At 44.5% G+C, this 23,385-nt stretch overlaps 1 protein-coding gene across 1 annotated transcript; it reads right to left on the minus strand.

Moving 5' to 3' along the window:
- Positions 1-1,284: 1,284 nt before the first annotated feature.
- LOC109872880 (fibroblast growth factor receptor 4) lies at positions 1,285-19,419 on the minus strand. The gene is made up of 16 exons (XM_020464295.2): positions 18,676-19,419; positions 16,392-16,591; positions 13,307-13,642; positions 13,043-13,096; positions 12,253-12,516; positions 11,827-12,083; positions 11,356-11,479; positions 9,735-10,064; positions 9,185-9,524; positions 8,911-9,032; positions 8,692-8,802; positions 8,312-8,502; positions 7,260-7,382; positions 6,598-6,806; positions 4,151-4,256; positions 1,285-3,817 (listed from the first exon to the last, which is right to left on the minus strand). The coding sequence occupies exons 2-16, from the start codon at positions 16,483-16,485 to the stop codon at positions 3,641-3,643; spliced, it is 2,838 nt and encodes a 945-aa protein (XP_020319884.1). The 5' UTR covers positions 16,486-16,591; positions 18,676-19,419; the 3' UTR covers positions 1,285-3,640.
- Positions 19,420-23,385: the final 3,966 nt, after the last annotated feature.

The raw sequence follows: 23,385 nt of genomic DNA on the forward strand, positions 1-23,385 counted from the left end.
GAACAACAACACTCCCCACTCATCTGTCTCTGTGTGATGATTCAGGTGGGGAGATTGTGTGAGATGTAGCCCCACAAGGATGGCTGCTTTCCCCACAATGATGGCTGAGTAATCATGGCCTCAGCAGCCACACGGGAACCAGGAACACAGTCAGCCGATATAAACCACTGAGTCAACACCTGGCTTGGCGCTCAACACTCCCCCCTACCCCCAGCCCCTGCTCTGTCCATCCGGTCCTCTCTCAGCATGTCCCTGTCCGGCCATTGTCCCTCTTCTCCCACTGCCCCCTGCTCTGTCCAGTCTGTTCTGACCAAAGCCACAGTGGTGAGCTCCATGGAGCCCACATACAATAGGAAAATATGAATGGCCTCAAAACCACTACCAGACCGGGGAAAACACATATACGTGTGACAAGGGAGTGTCCTCAAACGCTCACCAAACTGACTCAAACTCATACATACAAGCACGCGCACACACACACACTCTCTTATCTGAACAGTACAGTCTGTCCAATGAGCTGTGGTTGCTCAACATCTCCAGATAAGATGTGTATGTGAATGAATGGGAATTCACTGGGGGGTTTTAGCACTCTTTTTACTCAGTCCTGCTTTATAAGCGAAGTTTCAAGTGCACTCTCTGGGAGACACACAAAACTCTTAACAAACCCACTAAGCTGTAGAATTTCAAAGGGATAGGTACTGTGTCTTGAGAATGTCAGGTATCACGTCCAGAGTTAAGCGTCTTGGGTTTTATGAATTTATGTTCCCATATCACACACCGCCCCTCATCCAGGCATCCTGAGCATGTAGAGATGTGAGGAGGTGAGATAGATCAGCTCCAGACTGATATCTGGCCTTCTGGCCTTATCTCCCTGTCCCCAGCTGGATCAGATGGCCTCTAACCCCAGACACAGGCTGCTATCAGGCCCAGCAGAGAGAACCGTGCCCTGGGTAGGACAAAGCCGGATGGCTCCCTGCCTGGTCCTCCTCTGACTGACTGGTCATGATTTGTTACACATGAGAGATAAGCCAGCCGTGTGCTGGGGTTAAGCGTGCCACTTAAAAGGCACTGGTTCTCTGTGATCACGAGTGGACTCTCCCGCTACCCCTTAACCCCTAACCCTCATCTCTCTTTCTCTTGTCTGTCTCACACTCTCATTTTCTTTCTTTTCCTTTCCCTGTATTCAGCTGCTGTCGTTCTTTCTCTTTCTGTGCCTCCTGTCTCTTCCTCTCTCCTTCTTTCTAAAAGAATGACACATGGCCACAGAAAGAGACAAAGTTGATATTTTAAATTATACTTTATTTCATATAAAAACAAAACAATAAAACAAATAAATTAGATATTTCAAAAAATAATATTCTTGAGGATTTTTTTTAAAGAACATTGTGATTGTTACAATTGTATTGGGCGTACATAAATGGAATGTCATGCAGTTGATCCTGACGTTGTGTAGTACGGGAATCAAAACAACAACACTGAGGATCTTTGTGATAAACCTCTCGATGTCGAAGGGCAAAGTTCAATTCAAAGAGGCTGTTCTGAAGCTCATGGTTTGGTTTTCAGTTGGAGGTCATGCATTGGTATAGCTGCCTTACAGGAGAAAAAAATACATTTTTGAGCTAATTTGCTGAATGTTTTGTTTTATAAAAATGATGACACACCAAATAAATCTCACAACTCAACAGTAAGGATATCAATATACACAAGAAGGTAGCCATCCCCACTGCCCTGCTACCTGAATAGCTTTTGATATTTCTTCATTTTTACTGTATGAGCATTATGCTTTGCTTTCAACTGACAACATCACCATTTTTATTCTAAAAATGCTTTTGAGTCATCTGTATGAAAAACAACCCAGGGCAGTTAGATTGTGACGCGTTGTTGAAACAGCAACATGCAAGGCTTATCTATATGATTTGAGGTGAACCCTTTGCATTCCCTGGGGGACATTTCTAGAGTTCTTCCCAATGGTAACAGAGCATCAGAATTAGCATTTGTATATTGAAGATGGTAGCAGGATAAAGATGGCTATCAGTGGGAGCCATGCATTAACATAATAAGGGACTCTTCATTTGCACACAGGCCCAGGCTGAGGGGCTGAGGCTACCCCTGGATCACCCTACCCTCCCTGTCCCCACAGTGTCCCCACAGTCACACCCATCAGGATTGCCAAAGAGCCTATTGTCCAGGTCCGGCCTCAGCCTGTACCCCTGCAAACACACTGGGCCTGGTTAAAGGGTTATAGGGGAAACAAAAGAGGAGGATTCTCCCATTAGAAATCAATCACACTGGGCCTTTCACATTCAGACATGCAGGTCCAGTCCTTTTCTTTTCATACAGCACTGACAGTAGAAGCTGGGCTGCTCCCCCTGTATTCCCACAGTGTCCTGTGTTGAATTGTATTCTTCTCTTTCAGGGCCCAGACCATACTGTTCTTACAGTTAGTTTATGTATGCAACAATTGAAAGCATAAGGGATTGGGGGTCCTGAGGGCTTTGACTGACTGGCCACAATGCCATGTAAAGCCAGAGCAGAGTACAAACGGGGCTGAGGTTGTTTTGATGAAATGGAATGAGAATCGCGAGGACTTTTTGTCCGTTAAAACACTTGAATACATTATTTCTTTCTTCACCTCAGTTGAACACCTTCATTTTCGTATCATTTGGAATAATTTATAAAAGGTAATTGTCTTTTTTGTGATATGTACATAAAATATTTGTCTATTTTAATATGTTCACAGGAAATCAAAAATTCAGGCACTTTGCTGCCCCTACAGCAACTTTTTAATACAAGAGATCCTGAGATTTAAGACAATTTTAAATAGCAAAATGTAAAATAATCTTATATACAGAGAGATTTATATTTAACAATCAACTTCTCTGTTTTTTTTATATCAAAATAAATATTTTTGGTAACACCTTATTTTAAGGTTCTGCAATAAATAATTTATAAGGCATTTATAAACCATTTACTAATTATTAGTAAAGTATTTTTGCAGTCCGTAATCTAAAGTGTGCACTATTTATACTTTATAAACACTTTCTGAAGGTTTTGAGTGACCCGTGTCATTTCTCACAAAAAGATGGTAGACATTCCAGCAGTACCTGGGAAAAGAACAAGCATTCATCACAGGATGTTTAAGGAAATATATATACATGTGTGAATAACTTGCTTACTAACATTTACAAATGTAGGAATAATTAGTAATAAAATGTGAGAAAACTATTTGTAAATGCCTCATAATGCCTTATGAATGGTTTATTATGGACACTTAAAATGAAGTGTTAACATATTTTTTGTTAAAACATATTTTTCTGGTTTAAAAGCCCAGTTTGGATACCGTTCAGAGACAAGCTCGGATGAGTTTTGAGTACAAGAAGCCCATTGTCGATCCTCTCTGTAGAGACCCAAACAAAAGAGAGTCCTTTTACTATAACACCCCAAACCTGATAAGAAGAAGAAGAGGCAGCCATTTTAGATGACCAGGGTCCTGTAGTGCCAAGGTTTGAGATACTGTTCTTAGGCACAGTCCCAGAGCAGACAGTCCAAGTTACACTTTTCATGCAACATGGTTGTTTTCTAACGCAAACTTCTCCAGGTAATGCCCTTTGAGCCAGAGGACTCCCGTTGGAGCCACAGTCTACCGCAGTGCCGTTTTCATGTCTACCCGAGAATGCACGTCGTGGTAACCCAGCAGACAGGGGTCGGTGGACAGGGCATCGTGGGTAAAGACAGAGTCATTGTCCGAGGAGCAAGAACTGGAGGTGTCCTCGCACGACGGGGAGTACTGTTCAAAAGGTGTCGACAGGTCCAAGTACTAAGAAAAAGAAGTAGGAGAGAAACAGTTAAGTTTGGTAACACTTTGCATTTGTGTTGTTGTGTATTTTATTGTATTTTTAAGCTTGACGTTTGTGTTGTGTGATGTATAGTAGGTTTGACATTTTATCTGACACTGTGCTGTGTACAAACCCAGAGAGATTTGGTTTCTAATCTTGAACTACAGGGTGTCTTACAGTAATAAACTAAACTATAGCTGGAACAGTCTGTTGCAACAGGACATCTGGCGAGCAGATTGTGTGTGTGTGTTTGTGTATGTGTGTGTGTTTGTGTATGTGTGTGTGTGTGTGTGAACGGGGATCCAGACACCCACCTCGTCAGAGATAGACAGCAGCACTCTGTCTAGCTCCTCCACCAGCTGTTTGAAGGTGGGTCGTTGTGTGGGCACAGCATGCCAGCACTCCCTCATCTTCATGTAGCTGCACACATACACATAGACAGACAGGGCTAGTTAGTATCAGGGTATATACACATAGACAGACAGGGCTAGTTAGTATCAAGGTATATACACATAGACAGACAGGGCTAGTTAGTATCAGGGTATATACACATAGACAGACAGGGCTAGTTAGTATCAGGGTATATACACATAGACAGACAGGGCTAGTTAGTATCAAGGTATATACACATAGACAGACAGGGCTAGTTAGTATCAGGGTATATACACGTAGACAGACAGGGCTAGTTAGTATCAGGGTATATACACGTAGACAGACAGGGCTAGTTAGTATCAGGGTATATACACATAGACAGACAGGGCTAGTTAGTATCAGGGTATATACACATAGACAGACAGGGCTAGTTAGTATCAGGGTATATACACATAGACAGACAGGGCTAGTTAGTATCAGGGTATATACACATAGACAGACAGGGCTAGTTAGTATCAAGGTATATACACATAGACAGACAGGGCTAGTTAGTATCAGGGTATATACACATAGACAGACAGGGCTAGTTAGTATCAGGGTATATACACATAGACAGACAGGGCTAGTTAGTATCGGGGTATATACACATAGACAGACAGGGCTAGTTAGTATCAGGGTATATACACATAGACAGACAGGGCTAGTTAGTATCGGGGTATATACACGTAGACAGACAGGGCTAGTTAGTATCAGGGTATATACACATAGACAGACAGGGCTAGTTAGTATCGGGGTATATACACGTAGACAGACAGGGCTAGTTAGTATCAAGGTATATACACGTGGACAGACAGGGCTAGTTAGTATCAGGGTATATACACGTAGACAGACAGGGCTAGTTAGTATCGGGGTATATACACGTAGACAGACAGGGCTAGTTAGTATCAGGGTATATACACGTAGACAGACAGGGCTAGTTAGTATCAAGGTATATACACATAGACAGACAGGGCTAGTTAGTATCAGGGTATATACACGTAGACAGACAGGGCTAGTTAGTATCAAGGTATATACACGTGGACAGACAGGGCTAGTTAGTATCAGGGTATATACACGTAGACAGACAGGGCTAGTTAGTATCGGGGTATATACACGTAGACAGACAGGGCTAGTTAGTATCAGGGTATATACACGTAGACAGACAGGGCTAGTTAGTATCGGGGTATATACACGTAGACAGACAGGGCTAGTTAGTATCAAGGTATATACACATAGACAGACAGGGCTAGTTAGTATCAGGGTATATACACATAGACAGACAGGGCTAGTTAGTATCAAGGTATATACACATAGACAGACAGGGCTAGTTAGTATCAGGGTATATACACGTAGACAGACAGGGCTAGTTAGTATCAAGGTATATACACGTGGACAGACAGGGCTAGTTAGTATCAGGGTATATACACGTAGACAGACAGGGCTAGTTAGTATCGGGGTATATACACGTAGACAGACAGGGCTAGTTAGTATCAGGGTATATACACGTAGACAGACAGGGCAAGTTAGTATCGGAGTATATACACGTAGACAGACAGGGCTAGTTAGTATCAAGATATATACACGTAGACAGACATGGCTAGTTAGTATCGGGGTATATACACGTAGACAGACAGGGCTAGTTAGTATCAAGGTATATACACGTAGACAGACAGGGCTAGTTAGTATCAGGGTATATACACGTAGACAGACAGGGCTAGTTAGTATCAGGGTATATACACGTAGACAGACAGGGCTAGTTAGTATCAGGGTATATACACGTAGACAGACAGGGCAAGTTAGTATCGGGGTATATACACGTAGACAGACAGGGCTAGTTAGTATCAAGGTATATACACGTAGACAGACAGGGCTAGTTAGTATCAGGGTATATACACGTAGACAGACAGGGCTAGTTAGTATCAGGGTATATACACGTAGACAGACAGGGCTAGTTAGTATCGGGGTATATACACGTAGACAGACAGGGCTAGTTAGTATCAGGGTATATACACGTAGACAGACAGGGCTAGTTAGTATCGGGGTATATACACGTAGACAGACAGGGCTAGTTAGTATCGGGGTATATACACGTAGACAGACAGGGCTAGTTAGTATCAAGGTATATAACCCATCCACAGCATTTTCACATTTACACACATACAAATATAGCACAGGAGAAAGGACCCAAAATATATATTCTAAAGGAAGGCAAACGTCCACTTACTGTTTCTTTCTTTCACAACACAGTAATAAATATCAATTTACAACTTCAAGTTGAAGGGTTAGGTGAGGAGAATGCTGTGGTGAGTGTTTGGTAAGTTTTGGTATGCACTTATGTGTGTCTACTCACAGTTCGTGTGTGCAGTTGGAGGGTTTGTCCATGCGGTGGCCTTCCTTCAGCAGCTTGAAGAGCTCTTCCACGGGGATACCGGGGTACGGTGAGCCCCCCAGGGTGAAGATCTCCCACATCAGCACGCCAAACGACCACACGTCACTCTGGTGTGTGTAGACTCGGTCGAACAAGGCCTCTGGTGCCATCCACTTCACTGGCAGACGTCCCTGCAAAACAGAACAACCACGGTTAGTGAGCGGTGGACAGGCAGTAAGTCAGTCGGTTGCCACAACGCCAGAGCCGAAGCACCATTGCAGTTCTAGCCTTTCATTCAGTCTTCTCCACTCCCCCCACTCCTCCCGTTCTTTCGCCCACTTCCCTTCCTTGTCCCCTTTTTCTAATTATCTTCCATTAAGCTGGCTGCCAATCAGTGGGCACACATCAAACATCTGTCTTTAAGAGCATTAAAGCTGCAAACAGGCACAAGCCGACTGGGTGACACTAGACAGAGAGCAGACAGTGTGCTGTGTCTACACATTCCAGCAGGGGCTGTTCTAAAAGCTGGCCAGCCAGACTACGCACAGCAGCACAGCCCTGGCACAGGCACTTATATCTGGGTTTAGGAGAGGGACAAGGTGCCACAGAGCCAGTCAGGGGGATAGCAGGATAGGATAACTCACGTTGGTGGTTTTCTTGTAGTAGTCGATCTGGTGTACTCCTCTTGCAAGGCCGAAGTCTGCGATTTTCATGACGTTGTCTTCTGTGACGAGGACGTTTCTGGCAGCAAGGTCTCTGTGGATGCACTATAGAGAGGAGAAACCAGAGTAAAGTCATTGAACATGAAGATAGATATATGTTGTTTTGAGTTTAATGTTAAGTGCTTGTGAAATGATACCCTACAATTAAAGTATTGCAATGACGTGAAGAGGTCTACATTGCGGTTGTCTGTTTCTGCAGGCATCTGGTAAAACCAGATAGGATTGACAAAGAAATTATTCGCTGTAAGTTTCTAAAATGAAAAGACCCGGTCTTAAGTCAACACGCAGCGTCCAATTTTAACCAGACGCACCAAATTAAGTCGACTTTATATAGATCTGGAGGTTTCGTCGAAAAACAATCCCTGTCTGCCAGATTTGAATGGATGTCATTAAGTTTATTTTGGTTTTCATTTGAAATTGACGTGGCATTTGGGGATTGGTGGAAATGAGAAAGCCCTGGTTTTGCGGGGGCTCCGTAATGGTGGGGTGGTTTCAGACTGCTGCATTCTTAGCAGGCCACAGAGACAGAAACCCGATGCCGGGGCACAGACACAGCTCTGCGCCTGTTTGCTAACAGATTTATGGCAGTGCTAAAAAGGACAAAGCCCACTGCGGGAGGCAGGACGGAGGGATGGATGAACGGAGGGGCAAACAGGGCTCAACCACCACTTCACTGTGGAATGACAGGATGGTGTGTTGATAAGAGAGAAGAGGATAGTGAATGAGGAAGGGAGTGTTGGGGGTAGGAGGGAAGGAAGGAGGGAGGGGTTTGCAACTTGCTCTTGCTTGTTGGCTAAACCCCTTCAGGCCAAAGGCATTCTATAGAAGGCCAGGTACACATTTGAAACCTGATAGAATACATATGGAGATAACTAAACCCCTTGGGCCAAAGTCATCCATTTGAAAGTCAAAGGATAGAGGTAGGGTATACAAGCTCAATTGCTGGCCAAACCCCATTAGTACATAGTACTCACCCTTTTGGAGGCCAGGTACTCCATGCCACGCGCCACCTGGTAGGCACACGACAGCAGGTCTTTGAAGGTGAGCTGCTCCTCGGGCACTTTGGTCACATCAAAGGTATAGTCCATGCCGGGGGGGCGGCGGGCCCGCAGGTACTCCCTGAGGCTGCCTTTAGACGCATACTCTACCAGCACGTACAGAGGACCTGATGGGGGAGAGGAGAACGTTTGTGACTGAGTCCACCCTCACTGAGGATGCCTGGAGGTATGGGGCCACCATTAATGGCAACTTCAGTGAGCAGGGCTAGAATCAAATGAGTGAGGAGCAAAAGTGAGATAGTAGCTTTTGACTTTTGGTTGTCATTATCTGTTGTGAACTTTTGTCCTGAACTAACCTTCTTGTGTGCACACCCCCAGGAGGTTAATGATGTTCTTGTGCTTGTCCATCACCTTCATCAGTTCCATTTCAGATATGAGATCTGACAGGTCTTTGTCTGTGGCATCATCTGGGGAACGAGAAGGACACACATTATGAACATATCTGGAAATAGAGTTAATAGTAAATACTAGTCATTGTCCAGTCTCCTCCTAAGAAGATGGTACCTAGCTCATACCTTTCAGCATCTTGACGGCCACAGTGGAGATGTTCTCCTGATGGTCCTTGTTGATCCCATAGGCCTCAGCTCTGACCACCTGACCGAAGCAGCCCTCACCCAGTGGCTTCCCTAAAGTCAGACTGGAAAGAGGAAGGACAATGATGGTCAGTACATTGTAGATACATGGAACTCAACAGAAACCAAAACACACATTCAAGATGGAGGAATTCAATGACCATTAAGCAACTTCAACAAAACCCCTAACAAATGAGTAAGTCAAAGCAGGACTTACTTCTCCCTGTGAAACTCCCAGTCAGGGTCGTAGGGCAGTTCAAACTCCATGACTCCGGCCAGCATGGGGGAGCAGCTGGAAGACAGGCGGGCCACTCTCATCAGAGACGCACTGGACTTCCCTGACGAGTTGGAATCCACAGAGTACTGTCTGCGGAGGGGGAACTTGGAGAGTTTCTGGACGGGGAGGACATCGAAGGGTTCTCTGCTTGGGTTGACCTGCATGCGACACAGCACCACAATCACGATGGCCATGACCAGAGCCAGGAAGCCAGACGCGTAGATGATGATGTCAGTGTACTTGGTCTCCATTAAGTCCACCTCGTCAGCTACGTCCTCTTCTGTGAGAAGACAATGAGAAGGAAATAAGAGGATTGGATAGAGACTAACTGTCTCAAGCTCAAGTGACAATTCCTTCTGAACTCCTTTGACGATACAAAAAGACCTGTAGTATGTTGACCCAAAAGACAAGGGACCATTGCTTCTAAACTCTTCTAGATTCCTTACTTTGGCCATATGTTGCCATACTATTGTTTGAGTAAGAAACGTACCTGAGAGGACAGTGAGCCAGGCAGACTGGTAGGAGTAGCCGATGGAGTTTCCAGCCAGACAGGTGTACTCTCCAGCATCCTCCATGGTCACATTAGTCAGGTAGAGAACTTCCACCTCCGACATGTTTAGGCTGCCTGTCTTCAGTATCTGAACGTAAGGAGTCCCGTCTGGACCGTAGCGGTTGCCGTTTCTCTCAATGTGTTTCAGCCACTGGATGTGAGGCTGGGCATCGCTGTAGACCTTACAGAAGAACTGGACATCAGTGCCCACCACCGCTGTAGTGTTGGCTGGCAGACCAGCTTGCAGGATAGGCCTGTGTGGGGAGCGCTCTGAAAACAGAGAGCGAGGTAGGGGGAGGGAGGGAGGGTGAAATACAGAGAGAAAGTGTTAGACTTCAGAGGGCATTGAGGATTCCCCTTGACTGGGGGAAGAGTTCAAAGTTCGGCCAGGGAGACAGCGAGCGGGAAATTCCTCTGTCTGAAATACCCTAGCCATTGAAGTAAATACTAATCTAAAATTACAGTATTTTAGTTTTCTAACATGTGGCGTTTCAGAGGCATGGAGAGAAAGGCCAGTGGTAATGACCAGTGTTAATCTGACTGATCGCAGTGCAGCACAGCATCGCCAAAGGGGAAGGGACCGATAAGCAGGCAGCGTCTCTCACAACCAATGCCAGCCATACTCAGGCAGTCTCACTAATTGGTTTCATTAGCAGCTTTCTTTTCTAGCCAGGCCAGCCTTGAAGTCTCTCTATCTCTCTCTCTATCTCTCTCTCTATCTCTCTCTCTGTGTGCATGCTCTTTTCCCCCTCACATGCTTTTGGAGACAGTAGTTGACCCCACGCCAGACTGCCAAGCCGGCAAAACAAACTGGCCAGTCACAGGTCAGGGGGAAAACTGGTTGGGACGCTCTCTCTCCCCTGCCGCGGCTGACGCCAGCCCCCCTGCCCCTCCGCCCCCCATCTTTATCCCCGACAGGCCTGATATTTACTGCCTCTGTGTGTCTCTCTATCATGAAACATCCTGGTGGACTTCTAAAGCCCCGGGGCGGGTGCTGGTTGAATCGTGGCACCCCCGTGGGCCCAGCCGCTCTGGCGGCTCCCTGCTTGTCTCTATCCTCCCTCTGTCTGAGGTGGGCTTTAGAACCTCTGTGTTTCTCTGTGTCTAGTGAGATGCCGCTGGGGCAGAGCGGGGAGAGAGCTGGGACGTGACAGTAATTAAGTCTGACATGTGCTAAGTATCATGGGTCGGCAGTGGCTCCGCGGGGAGACGGGCCTGTGTCTAGATGTCTAGAGTGGGGTGGTGATGGGTGTAGGAGGGTGGTGACAATACCGTATAGTACTGCACACACCATGGAGCTTTGACTAGCTGTGCAGACTTTATAATGAGTTTATGCCAACTTTACTTTCAGTCATTATGGAGAGGAGGCGGAAAGTGCTTGTGTTAAGTTTGACAGAATTTGGTTGAATTAGAGGATGGTGGAGGGAATTACTTTTGCTAATTTCCCATACTATCACTCCCAGCTTTGGGAGTTGAATGTCAGATGAGCAAACAGCAGACTATTGTTGGGTAGGTGAAGAGAGGTTTTTGTTATGAAGTGGGTGAGTGTGTGTGTTCTTACCCAGCACGTCCAGAAGGTAGCTGTGTGTAATGGAGCCGTATTTGTTCTCCACCAGACAGGTGTAGTTCCCACGGTCTGAAGGCACCACACTCTCCATCACCAGGCTCCAGTGCTGGTGTCTCAACTATAAATGTACAAAACGGACACGTTAGAAATGGGTGGTCTATACGTTGTGTGTTGGACCGTTCCTATGGATACAAGTTATATGGGCTTGTCCTTTGGAAGTGCTTGTCTGTCTCTATGGTAACTTGTTGTTGATGGATCCAGTTTAAATAGATTCACAATGTGTTACTTCCCTATTGAGACTAAATGTCAGGTACCAGGGTTGAGGCCAAAGTATGTGGAGGATATACACTAATAAAGAAAACCGCGATCCACCATCTTTCTCCCCCTCCCTCCTTGACCCTCCTTCTCTTCCCCACCTTAGCCACTCTCTTTCTGTCTTTGCTTCCAGGTTGGTCACTGTCTCACCTTGATGCCTCCAATGCGGTGCTCTCCCCTGAACTCGTGTCCGTTCTTCAGCCAGCGGATGAAGGGCAGAGGGCTGCCCATTGCCGGGCAGCGGAACTTGACCGTGTTCCCTGCCGGCACTGCGTACAGCTTCTTCTCCATGCGCTGGGTGTGGGTCCAGTAGGGACCTCTTGTGAAGTAGACCTGGTCATTATCTATCTCAGCTGACGTGTCTTCTAGACCATTGTCCTCATCATCATCACCTGAGCCCAGTGAGTCTGAGAGAGTAGCATAAAGACATGAAAAGAGTTAATAACTTTATCATAACTGATCATTTAGAAAGGGTGAATTTAGAACATAGAAATGTATCAATAGAACCTAAAACTAGATTGGATCCTACATGTATCTCTAAGGCTCAGATCTTATTTTTCTAGATCCAGACCTCACCTGCTACAGTGATGGTGAAGTTCCTCAGGGGCTCCTTGGTTCCCCGGAGGACACACACATACACCCCAGAATCCTCGTACGTCACGTCTGTGATCTCTATAACGCCCCCGCGTATTTGGATGCGGGCGGTGTGCAGCACCCGGGTCCACTCTTTGTACCAGTACACGCCCCCTGGTCGGTTGGTGTCACAGCGCAGCTTGAGGACATCACCCGGTTCCAGAAGCAGGTGCTCATTGGTGTCCTCACCAAGGTCATCCAGGACAACTGCAGGGACAATGGGGAGACAAAACAAACACGTGAGTATTGACACATGCTGAAAGACACGTACACACACAGTACAATCAGTGGGCACATCTCGTTTTAAAAAGAGTGGCCATTCCCTCAATTATGACCTTTCAATTCTCGCCCACATTATCCCCCTGACCCACCCGACACATACAAAAAAAAATTCCCGTGGCGACCGGAGGCCTCTCCACCTCTCTTTGCTCCTTGTTTTGTTCAGCATAGATCAGTGTGGGAGTGAGAGCAAGCTAGCTACCCGAAAAAATAAAAGAGAAAGGAAAGATAAAAAGGATGAAGCTAATGAACGTGACAGCGGATGGGCCTTCACAAATAAATCGATGGGGTGGCAATGGTTCAGTGGAGGTCTAAGAGACAGGCTCGGAGAGAAAGCACCGTTTCAGCCCACCAAACAGCCTCTCAGTCACACAGATGACCCCTGTCATCCTCATTCATACTCCTCTCTGTTCTCTCTACTCCACTGGGATAGAGGCAGTTCAATGGCCATTACCTGCTGGGACTTCAATGGCCGTACTTTGGTCCAGGGAACGAGAGATCAGGGTCTCTAACAGGAAAGACAAGGTATGAGATTAATATACATTGACTTCCAACTACTTATTGTTGTTAGTCATCAATTACTATCAGGATATAATTGACTATAAAACACAAGGCTACACTGAATGGAAAGCCCTAGAGATCCTATTAAATTATGTATTCTAATTCCTAATTCTATGTGAGAAGCATCCCATAGCCTGATTAATAAACTCTGTTTTACCTGGTAGAACCTGTAGCCAGGCAGACTGCATGGACTGAAGCTGGTGTCCAGCTTGTGTGGTGGTCTCAGCCATACAGATGTACTCCCCAGTGTCCCCCAGAGAAACGTTGCTCAGAGACAGAGAGTTCACTTTGGAGATGTTGCTCTGGAGTGCCGTCAGAACTCTAAGATGTGGCTGGCCCTCGGCTCCCAGGCGATCTCCGTCTCTCTTCAGCCACTGAACCTTGGTGAAGGCTGGCCGGTGGACCTTACACAGCAGCTTAACCTGTCCCCCTACAACCGCTGTAGCATTCTCCGGGTAATGAGGCAAGATGAGTGGCCGAGGCACTCTCAGATCTGTATAGAGAGAACGAGAGAGGAGAGGAATTGTGAGAATAATTTTTAAAAAAGAGAAAAACTCCCTAGGTTTCAGTTTACATCTAAACGCTTCCATAGAAGTATGTGTTTCTTGCATTTCTCAGCATGCTTGTGTTTGAATGTGGGCTGGTTGGTTGGTGGGTGATGGAGTGCACTGATAAACTGGGGGCTAATGTGTCACGATAAGTGCTCCCCTGGCCTCTGCTCGTTCAGCCATATACGATGTACCCGCTCAGTCAAAACGCTGAAAAGTGCAAATTCCAGGCCAATTTTCTGTGTGATTACTTCCTGCAGCCCCCTCAGTCAGTCAAAAGGCAATCTGTTCCCCCTGCTTGAGGAGCTGCTCTCCCTAACTGCTCTACGAGCCATGCAGAGGTAGAGGAGGAATACACAGGGGAGAGCTAGGCCACCAAGTTAATGGTGAGAGAACAACACGACCCTGTTCACTCTGTAATGCTCCATTTGTAGAGCCAATTCATAATACCATGATTATGCTTTAAGAGGTATCACATATTAAAACCTCAAGACTTGAGCTTTGGATAAAAACATTTTTTTAAGTGTTCTTGAATTGCCACGATTATCCTCATCATTTGTATGGTTGGTTGAATTCAACTCAAATTAGCAACAACAAAAAATACAGGTCTATTACACTGTAATAAGTACCTTATATGTTCGTTGTCCATTAAAAAACTCCCATTCACTTGACTATGAGATTGACCCATCTAGCCATTCGTTTACCATCCCATCACACACTGTGAATTTACTTTGCAGCATAGTATAAAAAGCTGTGGCAACTTGAAAAGTGCCGCTTTCTATTATTCCTGGAAAGGCGACGTTTCCCACCAAGTACACAGAGCCATGCTAATGAACTTGTGAGGACTTGGAGAGGCCTGTGGCCTTCATTTGAACTCACAGCTGAGTGTGAATAGTCACCAAGTGTCGAGGGGACAAACACAACACCACACAAAACATTTCACTGGTGTGACTCGACTGGATGGGGGAACTACGCTGGGTTTGACCATTTGGCCATCAGATGCACTCGCCTCTTTCATGACTCGAGTTCCTTTAGAGGTGAATCCATGGTATGCTATGGTTTGTTTATTTCCTGGGTGGCACATTTGGCAATGTAAGTCTTCTACATTAGTGTCCTTTCACCACAAAGGAAATGCTGAGAACCAACTGCCATAACGCAATATTATCAGTAATATACTGACTCTGTCTCAATAGTGAGCGATAATATTGTACCCACGTTGCTTACAACACATTAGGACAGACCAGTGATTAACCAGTTAAAATTCAAAGTATCCTACATGCCAATGAATTTTGATCTATGTCATATCTGCAGGGGATATATTCCTCAGTAAATCACAGTCAAAGCCTGAGTGTGAGCAGCACTGTTCTACGTTAGCACACTGATGCCTGTGCTCCGGAACTATGTGTGTGGCACACATTTCACTCCTCCTCCGCGAGAAAAATATCACAAAGTTCATCCTGCAGCCACACTTAAAAGAGTTCACGGCTACCTCTGTTCTCTCTCTCATTCTCTCTTTTTTTCTGGTTGGTAAACAGGAACTTTCCTGGATGGTGTTGCAGTGCTGAAGTATTACCGTTGTCCAATGAATCAAATGTTTTCTGGCAGAGATTTAGTGCTGCATTCTCCACGGCAGGAGTGAGCTTTTCCACGGAGTCTTAACAAACAGGCCCATTGAAAAACGACCAGGGTTCACCTTACACAGCCCCCTCTCCCTGTCTTACCACTCTCACTGCTGTGGTAGCCGAGGGGTTTATCATCAGTGAATTGTATTTAAATCTTTTGGAAGTTATTTACTGTGCTTGGACTCTAAACAGCTGTGAATAATGCAAATAAGTTGATCAAAGTTTTTGAAATAAACCCTAGACTAGAGTAGGGCTTCCTCCATTCCTGATAGTGATCAGTATAGGGGCTTAAAAAAGACCCCAGCTCCTGTGAGCCTGGAGGGCTGCAATTTACCGAGCCTGTAGCCAATCTGCACACATCATAACAATACTTAGAGCAAAATGGATGGCTGTGGCAGGTAATAAATGAAGACAGGCGTGTGTTTGTAAAGCATCAATGGAAGGCCCCCCCACCATCCTCTCCTTCCTACCCTCCAACCCCGGCCAGACAAATTTACACTTCCGAGCCCCGGGGTCTTGGAGGGATCAGGTAGCATGGTTTACGGCACCAAAAACATTTTTTTTTCTTCATCTTTACCCCCCCCCCCCACCCTGAAAAAAAATGATTACAACCTTTCTCCTTCCTGTCACCTTGAATTCGACTGGATCACACCTTCCCTATGGCTCGCTGCTCTCCTATAAATAGACCAACCTAACGAATCAAAGGCTTACTGTACTGTACAGCTACGGGCACTTTATTACTTCCCCAGTGAGATCTTTCAGTGAATAAAATGGAAATGTGAGGGGGAAGTGTTCATTTAATGGCCTTTCTATTATTTTTTAAAGCTTTTGTTGGTGGTTTATTTTATTACTTGTCTGAGCAGAACTGAGCAACCTCACTTGAAACATTAAGCTGGGAAGTATAGACTTGAGAGATGTATTTTAAGAAACTGCATAGTTGAGAAACCACCCTCTGGGAGAATTCAACCAGTGGTCCATCAGCAAATCATTCTCAAGAGGGCTTCGGACCATTCATCAGTATAGGAGAAATAAAATATAAGAACAACAGTCTTGGCAATGTTTAGAAACCTACCTTTTGTTTTTACGTCTTCTGGCCCGATGGCTTTGGTCAGGAGTCCAACAGTCAGACAGAGTATGACGATGCAAACCGTATAGACATTCACCATCTTGCAGGTGTGTGTGATAGCAAAACAATGAAGGGGGGCTAACCCTGGCCTCACACACCGATTCCGGGCATTGGCAAACTCAACACACACACACCAAAAACCGGACCTGGAAGGACAACACAAAGTGAGACAGTCAGTCAGTCATTAATTAAAATTGTAGCATGTGATTTCAGTAAGTAGCACTGAAATTGTTTGTGGGATATAGCCTTGTGAATAGGTAGTGATAGAAATAGACTCTTTTAGACTGGCCTTGTATTCTTATTAAACTGGTGTCCTGACTGTCTAGTCATTAAAGTACATTGTCCACTGTCCCCTGCATCATGAATAACTAAAGGGTGTGAATGTGCGGCCCGGAAGAAAGGTGCACAGCCTGTCTGGATAATGGGCTGTTACTATGAAAACACTTGAGACTTGCCAGGAAGCTATCGGGGAGCAACAATAGCAAATTCACAGGCACACTCAACACAACAGACAGGCCAGAACAGAGAAGAAAAATAAGCCTACACATGTCATTTTTTCCCCGAGCACCCTATAATCAGCCTGCCTCAAAGACTAGGCATAACATTTATATAACATAGTAAAAGTAAACATGTGACACTCAAATGAGTATGTTACTTAGAAACCATAACTAAAGGAGGGAGGTGGGTCTAGCAACCCAAAGGTTGAGTGTTTGAATCACATCATGGATAACTTTAGCATTTTAGCTACTTAGCATGTTAGCTAACCCTTTCCCTAACCCCTAGCCTAGATAATGTTAGCCACCTAGCTAACGTTAGCCACAACAAATTGTAATTCGTAACATATCATATATTCATATCATACGAAATGGATGCTGGACATCGACAAATTACTAGCCTACACACCATACAAGATGTAACATACTGTATCATACTAAATGGAGGGAGACAGATCTACATTTACTATGTTACGTCTGCCACTGAGTCCAGGTTGAAATAATCTAGTGAGGATTTATTCAACATTAAACTATTTTTTAGAGCAGACTGTTCTTATGATGACAAAAAAACATTTTGATTTGATGGAAATATGTTTATTTTTTATAATCGCGTGACAGGGGACCAAAGTTGGCAACAGGAACAACAGGAACAAGACTGAGCGGCGTGATTATTTTTGTCCAGGTGCCATGACGCCAACCGAACCGAGCCGGGCCAACTGTGCACAGGCGCCAGTCCTGGAGTGTTCCATTCATACCATGTGCGTGCCGCCATGGCGCACACAGTTTAATAACTATGCCCGTGAATGAACTATAGCCTATTCTTTCTCCATTTAGAACTGTGTGTGGGGGGGGGGGGGGGGGGGGGGGGGGGTATATGTGGTCTTATTTAAGGTGAGTTCATCTCGATGTGGTCCCATGAAGACCATGAAATAAACTAGTAAAAGTTGCCCAGTGATTTGTCTGTGTTTATGACAAAAGCACCAAGTGGAATATAAACATGCCTTCAATGTCGTGGAGGATCCACACAACCGGTTAATTTGTTTGCGATCATTGATTCGCTTTAGCCGTTACAATGTTGTCATAAATCAAACGATGTCTTCTGCTCCTTTACCTTCCAACAACTCTTTCTGTAACATTTGAACTAGATGATCATCGTGAGAAATTCGCTATAACTTAAATCAGTTTCTCAAGGCGCGTTACAATTATTGCCTATAAGCCTATCTTTGTAGCCTAACTGATATAACCAATCCAAAGTGTCCAGTTGGTTTATCGCATCAACTATTGGGAGAGAAAACACAACAACACCATGTCATGTTTGTGCGCGTCTGTTTCACACGCTCCCAAAGTCAATCAAATCGATATGACAGTGAAAACAATGTTGTAACTCTTTACTGCACAGATACTGCCACATTCAGCAATCTCTCATTCACTTGTGAGCAAATTCTGAAATTGAAGGGGATTTTGCAATGTCAAAAATACATTATAAGAACAGAAGTATGGCTGTATTATCATGCATTTCATTAAAACTCTTACATTAGACTAACCGAATCACACTGTCTAATATAGGCCTAATGTTAAAAAAGCTTTAAAAAAAAAACATAACCAACCATGGAACTCTTTGCAAGAAAGGTTATTCATGGACTAGTACAATGTGTGGAGTTCAAATCAATTTGGCAATGAAACATACAGCCAGGAAATAATTATGCAACCTCCCGGGTCCAAGGAAATCGTATTACCTTTTTTGTCGGTCTTTGCTCTTAATGATCAATCCTTGATAAAGTCTATTAGGCACCAGAATATCCCAGTTCCATTCGATCGATGTGAATATTGGGCTTCTGTTTCTTGGTGATTGCCTTTAATGTGGGTCCCGGTGAAAACATCGGAGATACACTTATACATCCATCAAAACAACCATAACATGAAGGACAGCTGCCGGTGTGGAGCAGGCAGGGAAGGAGTTAGCGCTGATCCTTGGAACTGGGGCGCAAAGTCCACTTCACCCGGACCCAATTGTGTTCTCACAGCAGAATGAGGCTTGCGCGCCTGGCTCCTTATTTCGGGTTCATGCTGCTGAAAGTGCTACATCCATAAGGAGAGACTTCGGGCAACTTGCTGCTCAATTCACATTTCCCCTCTTGCGATAGGAAGGAACAAGATCCGTGTTGGTTGCAGCAAATAGAAACAGATAAATCTCCGATGTTCTCGGTGTAGTCCCTTATATCGATCCTTTCTCAGTCAATGTGGATACATTATTCGAGAACAGCGCTTCAATAATAGAGCAGATGTTGGTCAATCTTTGCGCACCGTGGTTTGCGCCTCAATAGCTCAGAGTCCGTGCATAAATGAGTTGGTCCCAACAGAACGCAGTACATTTAAAAGTGAGCTAAATCTCAATTAGGCTAGCTAGCCACTCTGGTAATGGTGCGGGTTAGCTTTCTGCTGCGTCTCGCTGCCGATCCGACTCCACTGCACTGTGAGCGCAAGAGTCACAACAATGGACTAAAACGAGCGAGAAGAGGGAGGAGGGGGTAAGATTCTGTAACCCCCACCCCCAAAACAAATCCCCTCAGAGGCTGCCCCCTCGGTGACAAATATAAACCAAGATCTCTGCCGCCTCCACTCCATTTACCCCAAATCCAATATCTTAATTGACAGTTTCTCTAGATTGATGCTCAATTACGTTTAATGTCTCATTTGAGGCAGATTTAATACTTGACTATACATTATTATTTTTAAACGTAGGCTATTAGACTTTTGGTTTTAAAAAACAAATTAATTAAATATATTCTTCTTGAGAAATAAGTCAAAACCATAACCTGAATAAAAGTTTAACTTATATTCCTATTTGTTATTTACCCATTTATTTCCCATATTTGGCAAATCACTGTAAAGGTAGGACAATTGTCCTTCTCATATGCAAATTAAGTTGTTTTTGTGAGATAGCTTTATATTGTTCCTTCATTTATTACATGTTAAATTGGTGTGTAAACAAATAGGACATAAAAGGTTCTTTGAAACACATGCAATTATAAGGTACTTGTTTTTGTAGGCCTATTTAATAGCTGCAAATTGACCCGCTTAATTGCATCATTATGGTATAAAGCAATCCAAGGTAGGCCTAATCCCTTTAATTGCAGTTAGAGCCAGAACACAAGGCTTAATTCATGTATACATTTAACAAATCACACTGTCAGCTGCTAAACTGTAGTTTAGTTCCTTTAAACCTTTACATACTCATGAGAAGATTTGTTTTAGTCAAGTACTTTCTTTTATTGAAATGCAATCTTTTTTATTCTTAAATTATTCTTATTTTATTTTTGCATTTTGCAGGTACAGGATGAAGAGAGAGAGCGTAGCACACTGCCCATGCGCCAGCCCCGGTTGGGCTACTCTCGTGGGCAAGAGCTCTAACATTCTGCCAACAAATTTCAGCTTGAGAGGGGAACACGAACTCCTTTCATGTCAGACACAATGGTGTTAGAATGTGGGCCCCATCCAATGCACGCACGTAGACCTTCACACACACACACACACACACACACACGCACACGCACACGCACACGCACACGCACACGCACACGCACACGCACACGCACACACACACACACACACACACACACACACACACACACACACACACACACACACACACCTCAAGTTCATGCCATGCCAATGGTCTGCTTAAGACAGAAACTAGCCTAATATTTCTATCCTGTTTAATCAACGGCTGATTTTCACTCCTCTGTGCTCTACTGCCACGCTACTGACTGAGGACTGGATGATACTGTCCCCATACCAGAGCCCCTCAATGTGGCACAGTGAGCGTTCCCTGCTCGCTATTGGCCTTCCTGTCTGTTGCCTGACATCATGCTATAAAGCAACGCTGCAGGATAGATACCTGTGGCCACAAGAAAAGGGCAACCAGTGAAGAACAAACACCATTGTAAATTCAACCCATATTTATGTTTATTTATTTTCCCCTTTGTACTTTAACTATTTGCACATCCTTACAACACTGTATATAGCCATAATATGATATTTGAAATGTCTCTATTCCTTTGGAACTTTTGTGAGTGTAATGTTAACTGTTCATCTTTTATTGTCTATGTCGCTTTTGTTTATTATCTGCTTCACTTGTTTTGTCAAGGTTAAGATATGTTTCCCATGCCAATAAAGCCCTTTGCATTGAATTGAGAGAGAGAGAGGGGTGCTTGGGCACTGGGGCCCAGAAGGTCCATAAATAAAGCAAACCTCTCTCCACATTTCACCTCTGTCCCTCCGCTTTCTCTCTCTTCTCATCCCCCTCTCTGCATCTCTTTCTCTGTCTTCCTTTCTTTGCTCTGTCTGAGTGTTTCTGTCACCCCCAAACCCACTTCTCTCTCTCCTCTCCCTCATGCTCTCTCTTTACCCTTCTCTCTCCTTGTCCTCTCTGGCCTCCTTTAAAACTGCTGACATTCCACTCAACAATGATTCTTTCCCCACAATCAGTCAGAGCTGGGTTCTCCCGGCCGGCACTAAAGCACACCAGGCTAACAATCAGCCCAGCTCCCAAATCGCAATGCCGCTCCTTTGTGCCCGCCAGCTGAATGTGAATGCCCCATTAAAGCCTATTTTCTGCAGCTCCTCTGTTTCCCTGCAGATCCCCTCCTAACCACCCCTCTCAAAAAAGACTGATCTCTCTCTCCCTCTGTGTGTCTCTTTCTCCCGCTCACTTTATTTCTTCCGGCCCTCTCTGACTCTCTCCCTGGTTTTCGTTTTCTTCCTCTCCTCTCTCTCTGTCCTTCTCTTGACCTAGCATCCAGGTCTAATCATATATATGATTAGACCTGATTAGACCTGCACTCTATATATATAGAGTGCAGTTTTCGAGCACAAAACAAGTGCTGCACTTGTTTTGTGCTCAAAAACTGCACTCTAACCACTAGGTAGCCTAGTGGTTAGAGCGTTGGACTAGTAACCGAAAGGTTGCAAGTTCAAATCCCCGAGCTGACAAGGTACAAATCTGTCATTTTACCCCACTGTTCCTAGGCCGTCATTGAAAATAAGAATTGGTTCTTAACTGACTTGCCTAGTTAAATAAAGGTAAAAAAATAAATAAAAATACACTATTAGTATCCTTTCATGTACACCCTTCAGATCAAAGCTATGCCAAGAAAAATCCCTGCATAATGTTAAACTAACCTCAGGTTATGACAAGCAGTCTGAATGGTATCAACAACTATCTGCAGATCACATCATCATCATCTGCACAATTACACTTTTGAACCACACAGTCAATATAATTTACATAAATATTAAACATCCCAGTAACCTTGGTGAACCCCTTTGGTGACATCAATGTTATTAGACAGAAAATAGATGTTTTGTGTTAGATCTTTCTCATATCTGTCTTATTCTTTAAAATGACATTTTCAGGTTAGATGTGTGGGCTTTCACCATGCATGTGTAATGATGTGCGCTGAGAGTCGGGAAGCAAGTTTCGGGAGTGAGTGTTTTAATAAAATAAACGGACTATAATACAAAACAAGAAGCACGAACAGCACACAGACATGAAACTGAAACAGAAACAATGATGCCTGGGGAAGGAACCAAAGGGAGTGAAATATATGCATTGGAGCGGCAGGGTAGCCTAGTGGTTAGAGCGTTGGACTAATAACCGGAAGGTTGTGAGTTCAAACCCCCGAGCTGACAAGGTACAAATCTGTCGTTCTGCCCCTGAACAGGCAGTTAACCCACTGTTCCCAGGCCGTCATTGAAAATAAGAATGTGTTCTTAACTGACTTGCCTGGTTAAATAAAGGTAAAAATATATATATATAGTGCAGGTAATCAGGGAAGTGATGGAGTCCAGGTGAGTCTGATGATGTGCAGGTGTGCATAACGATGGTGACAGGTGTGTGCCATAATGAGTAGCCTGGTGACCTACAGGCCAGAGAGGGAGCACATGTGACAGCATGTAACTCATCTCCCACTCTGTTAGATTGGCTCACCTTTCTGTTTCCTGAGATCTGGTTTTTATACGGGTCAGATTTTACAACATCTTTAGCGAAAGTCCAAAGTACACAAATAAAGGAGGCAAAATGGAATTCATAAAGAATATAACACCGATGGTAATGCCTGCACTATGTGGGGGTTCCCTGGTCTAACACCAAGGGGCAGACACCCCAATAATTTGACATCACCCTAAGCTATGGCAGGAATCTGTGGTCAATGAACAAGGACTTTAACTAGCATAGATCGAGTTTCCCTCCCTAATGAAAACGTAGGCAGCACCCAGTGTTTCTCTGGCACCAGGGAAGCAGTAAGGAGGCTGTGTTGATGTTGATGCAACAATTGTACCTGGTTGTTGTGTTAAATAGATGCAGGTGGGGTCAGAGTCAAACACACAGATCTTCTCTTGTAATGCTTGGGCAACGGGGAAGGCTAAGCACAAGCGTGTGTTTGTGT

The sequence above is a fragment of the Oncorhynchus kisutch genome, linkage group LG28 (genome assembly GCF_002021735.2).
Source record: "Oncorhynchus kisutch isolate 150728-3 linkage group LG28, Okis_V2, whole genome shotgun sequence".
Classification (NCBI taxonomy): Eukaryota; Metazoa; Chordata; class Actinopteri; order Salmoniformes; family Salmonidae; genus Oncorhynchus; species Oncorhynchus kisutch.